The sequence below is a fragment of the Hipposideros armiger genome, unplaced genomic scaffold (genome assembly GCF_001890085.2).
Source record: "Hipposideros armiger isolate ML-2016 unplaced genomic scaffold, ASM189008v1 scaffold_17, whole genome shotgun sequence".
Taxonomy (NCBI): Eukaryota; Metazoa; Chordata; class Mammalia; order Chiroptera; family Hipposideridae; genus Hipposideros; species Hipposideros armiger.
In genome coordinates this window covers 671065-676118 of record NW_017731367.1, presented here as the reverse complement: position 1 = coordinate 676118, position 5054 = coordinate 671065, and the positions used below count along the sequence as shown (strand labels likewise).

The 5054-nt window shown below is 45.0% G+C and overlaps 1 protein-coding gene across 1 annotated transcript in view; it reads right to left on the bottom strand.

The window, feature by feature from the left end:
- The window catches only part of ARMC9 (armadillo repeat containing 9), a 114118-nt gene that overhangs the window by 68062 nt on the left and 41002 nt on the right, over window positions 1-5054 (bottom strand). The window contains exons 8-9 of the mRNA XM_019628226.1: window positions 3683-3717; window positions 532-643 (exon numbers count right to left, since the gene is read on the bottom strand). Coding sequence (XP_019483771.1) covers window positions 532-643; window positions 3683-3717 — 147 coding nt within the window. The remainder of the gene's footprint in view (window positions 1-531; window positions 644-3682; window positions 3718-5054) is intronic.

Sequence of the window (5054 nt, the reverse complement as noted above, 5' to 3'; positions counted from 1 at the left end):
TCAGTAACGTTTGAGAGTAAAGAGGTCTGAGATCAAAAGCTTAAGAACCACTGACTTAACCATGAAGACTGAGGAGAAATGCTACAATTTAGAATAGACTTCATTTCTCTTAAAGGTTTGTTCATCCGTTTTTTCCCTGCTGTGGGCTCGAGGCTGCATGGTAACGCCTGAGCACAGAGGGCTTTGTGGAGGAGCAGTGAGAATGACTCTGTGTTCTAACACGCCAACCCCACAAGCCGTGAGTGTGGCTCAGGACCAGGAAAGGACAGGTGCCCGGGGAATCTCCTGAGCCTTGAAACTGCTTATGTGAAGTTACCGAGGGAAGGCAATGGCAATGGTGATGTTAATACAGGAGTTTTTAAAAGACGCCACAGCTGTCTGCAGAAGTTGTTTTTAACTTTAGCCCTTGGTGTCAGCAAGCAGCAGGAAGAAAGGTTTTTAGTAGACGGGTTAAGAAACGAGCAAGGTGGCCTGCCAAGTAAATCAGCACGGCCTTTGTTTTTTTCTTAACTTCAAGGGAAAGGCACATACCCAGCGCAGAGCCTGCAACAAGAAGGCTTTCAAGCGGTCGCTGCCCCAAATCAAATCCTTCTTCAGTTTCTCATAATCCAAGGAGGGCAGTAATGGGACATCCTTCAATTTCCTACTCAGCAACACAAGTTCAAAGAGAAAAGCAAAGGGCAAAAGGGCATGTTCATTATACCTCCAGAGTATGACAACACCCAACCTAGAGAGGCTGTGACACCAGGGACCAGCAGTGGCCCAGTTGTTTTCTCTGTGCTCCTAGAATTAACTCCAGGCCTCCACAGAGCGGGCTAGGTCCCAGGCTCCCCATCCCAGTCCTAACTAGCTCAGCTCTGCCTTTTCTGTTGTACGTGCTAGGGTTCTGTGAAAACATTTTCCCTAAAACGAGGAGTCCGTGCCTAAACAGGATCAGAAACCACTGTGTTCACATCAGGCTCCATACCACGGAGATGAAGTATCACCTTGGAGGCATCGTAACTTTCCGCCCCAGTTCTCGTTAGAATCCTGAGCAAAGCCCAAAGCTGCTAGCGTCAGCAGGCCCCAACAGTTCTACCTAAAAACCTGAAGCCGCTGTCCCTGTCAGGCCTGAGGGACTGAACTGGGAGAACATGAGGACAGAATAGGGGTCAAGAAACAAATGTAGGTGCACAGTCGACCCTCCAAGGAGGCAGAAGTGGGGGCAGAAGGCGTGGGGGACACACCTGTGAGACAGGTAGTAAGTAGGACAATTTGCAAACCCTCCACAAGAGGACTCCAAGTCAAAGACCTCAGGGGAATTCAGGTTTCAATTAAGAGAGGCCTCTGTTCAGAGATCTATCTACACAGCGTAGAATGGCCCAACCCCTGCCTTGGTCGGCAGGAAACAAAAGGAACCACTCAGACTCCCTGTCACCAAAACAAGTGTCTTCACATTTTGTTTGATTGTTTTGTTGAACAGGAGGACACTGGGATGTACGGAAAAACTGATAAAAATGGAATGAGGTCTGTGGTCTAGTTAATAGTGCTGTATGTTAATTTCTGTATGTTAATGTTAATTTCTCCATTTTGATATTGTTCTACAGTCGTATAAGATGTCACCATTGGGGACGCTGGGGAACTCGACTTCCTGTGAATTTATGATTGTTTCAAAATTAAAAAACAAAACAAAAATATGATTCTTCTAATACTGTGAAGGGATTATTAATACCCCCTGCACAATAGTAAATGGGAATTCATGGAGAATTGGGTGAAAAGACGAAAGACGGAGGGTTCCATTTGTTTTTAAAGGTGAAATGGACACTGAGATAATACCTCTGGGAGGTAGGATTTCAGGTACTTAAATTTTCTTCTTCGTGTTTCTATAGCATTCAAGTTTCTATAATGAGCATGTATTACATTATAGGAAAAAAATTGCATGCTAATTTTTTAAATATTAGTTTTTAAAAGACAAAATGAAATCCTCTTATAGGGCCTGAAAAAATAGACCAGAAAAGAGGACAACAAATGCGGCCTCAGTGCCCGTTCCTATGTGGGCATCTTCTGTTTTATACACCAAACAGTAAACCCACGTATGTGGGCACACTGATTATTCTTACACTTTCTTTTCCGGAGGCAGACACTATTGTGAGTTTAAAAACGAATACAGATACTTTTAAAATTCTAATTATAAATAACTGGCCAGTATTCTCCAAAAGTGTCAAGGCCATGAAAAACAAAGAGTGAAGAATGATTTCAAATGAAAGGAAACAAACACACGACAACTAAATCAACGCGTGAGCCTGGACTGAATGCTAGACCAGGCGAAGGACACACAGAACAGCTGGCAAAACGGGGATGAGGCCTGTAGATTAGATGATCCTGTATCAGCGTTAGTTTTCTGATCTTGATAACTATATTGGGATTGCGTAAAATATTAACACTGGGGAATCTGGGTGAAGGGTATAGGGAAATTCTTTGTACTATTTTTGCAACAAAAAAAAAAGTTTTTAATTTAAACAGGCTCTTGTTTTAGACCAAAAAAGTTCCACTTATAAAGCCCAGTTTGATGATGTTCTATAGCTGGGGTGCTTCTATTGGAGGGGAGAAACGCTGTCATATTGGGGACATATTTGCTTGCCAATAATGGCAAAATAACCAACTAAATTTATTGCCAACTAAGTTGCTCAACATCCGCATTTCTGTGGTCCAGCCACTCCCCACTGTCCAAGAAGACTGGGTCTTACCTTCTCCTTTGTCCGCCTAACCCCCTCCACTCACTACCCCCCTTAATCCCCTGCAGGTGACCTTGCCTCTTCTATCACTGGGAATAACATTAGCAAACACCCAGAGAGTTTAAGTTCCTGGCAGTGTACTAAGTGCTTTATATGTATTAACTCATTTTTATCCTGCAAACAATCCTGTAATACAGTTACTATCATTATTCTCGGCTTACAAGTGAGGAAGTCCGAGGTCACAGAGCTGGTGGCAGAGGTGGGATTTTAACCTCAGCAGTCTGTGCTCATAAGCACTACATTACACAGCCACCATCCGAAAAGAACAAAGTGCAGGGTCAATGTCAGACTCAGGTGGGACAGGGGGAGGAGGAACGCTGTGTCTATCTCAGGCGCCTTAGGGATCTCACAGCAGCCCCCCACCCAGAACTGGCTCAGAGGGCCACTAGAAGCCACCCTAGTCCCAGTGTCCATGCCAAAGGTTCTCAACGTCCTTGCTACTGCAACACACGTGCCTGATGAAGCCTGTGTGCATCGGACACCCCCGTGAGGACACCCTGATGGATCTGGATAGAAATGCTCAGGCATACACAAAGCTGCCCTGTGCCCTGGCCGCAGTGCGAGCCAGCAGAGAACATAAAATTCAGACACAGCAACGCTTTGCTGACTGCCCTCAGACAGTAGATTAAATTCATTTCCAGAGAAGTTCATAGGAACTATTTAACAATGTTTTCCATTTGATGCTACCTCACCAAAATAAATAAAATTAACATTAAAATATACTTTTAGTTTAACAATATTACTTATAATTATTGGTATTTCCTTTAGTATCCACATGGACCTCTAGCTAATCAAAGGCATTTCTCTAAACTGGGCTGTTAAGATGAATGTTTATTAAAGTTACTCTGAATTCCAGTCTAACCCATAGCTATTCTCCACAATACCAGTCCCCAAGTGCAATTACTTACACGGGTGCCAAGGAGGCTCTTAACATGGTTGAAGCCTGGGGGGGNCCCCACTAGACCTGTCCGGTCCAAAGCTATATGCAAATACAGTGTAAAAGACACATTCTGAGGCAGGCCTACATGAAAAAAAAAACAAACGGAATTTGCTTACCTACCTCGCCCGTCATACGTGATGCTGCGTTTTCAGGACTCATGATAAACAAAGGGGTGAGGGAAAGATTTGGGAATTTGAGCAAAGGAAAAATGGCTGAAAGGCGCTCCAGAGTAGAGTCAAACAGTTCTAACTTGTTTAGGACTCTTTATTAGAAGTGAAAAGTGGGCAACGTCCAGGGTGAAGGGCAGATCTCAGTAGCTAACAGAGGCACAAGGCTGACATCCGGTCGCCAGGCTGAAGATACACAGAGAAATGGAAGCCTCCCCATCTGCTAAGACCAGTCCCCAGAAATGAGGGCCCTGGCCCATCTCTCACTGACCTGGCTGTGGTTATGACAGTCCAAGAGGTCGTTGCTGATGTAAGCTTGTAGCACGGTCTCCCTCTGCTCGCCAGGATGGGACGTGGTCAAGCGCTGGAATGAGAAAAGCAAAAGGAACTGGTCTGAATGTAGAGGAAAATGTTCACAGAGTGGGTGTGTTTCAAACAGCAGTCCCAGTAACTATGCATTTAACCAAACAAAATAAATGATATCCCGGGGAGCCAGGTAAGTAGCCTACCAGTCGTTAATAAGAAATTACAACGTTGTACTTCCAAAAGGGTGACGGAGGGGACGTAGGAGTCAACTGACACTCGTGAAATCTCCAGGGAAGTGAAGCGGCACAACGCCGGGGCTGCAGCTGTGCAGACAAGGGAGAGCTCATCACTGTACAGGCGTTTGTGCAGCAAGGGGATGAAGCATGAGCAGACCGGGAGCCAGCACGGGGGATGTGAGTGTGGTGGTGGGGGGGGCAGCTCAGGGAGCCGCAGAAATACAGGGTGCATGTGTGCTGAGCTCAATGGGGAGGGCACAGGGTGAGTGGCAGAGCCATGCCAGCAACTAGGCTTTATATCGAGAGTGACACAGCCACACTGTGTGTGTGTGAACGTGAAACGATGCCACTCTTCTCCCTGATTTATTTTTTGTTTTGGAAAATAGTTATTTTTTTATATAAAAAATAGGCAATTTATGTTATAGTCTGGGTTTATTATTGTTCATCTTTATAAATATACACTTCAAATTTTCTCTTTTAATTTCTAATACTGTAAAATTGGTAGTTAAAATTCACATAAACTAGGGCCAGCCGAGTGGCGCGGTGGTTAAGAGCTGGCTTGGGACGCCAGAGGGCCCCGGTTCGGATCCCACATATGAGGGCCAGTGACACTGCCCTCTACAGCTAAGAT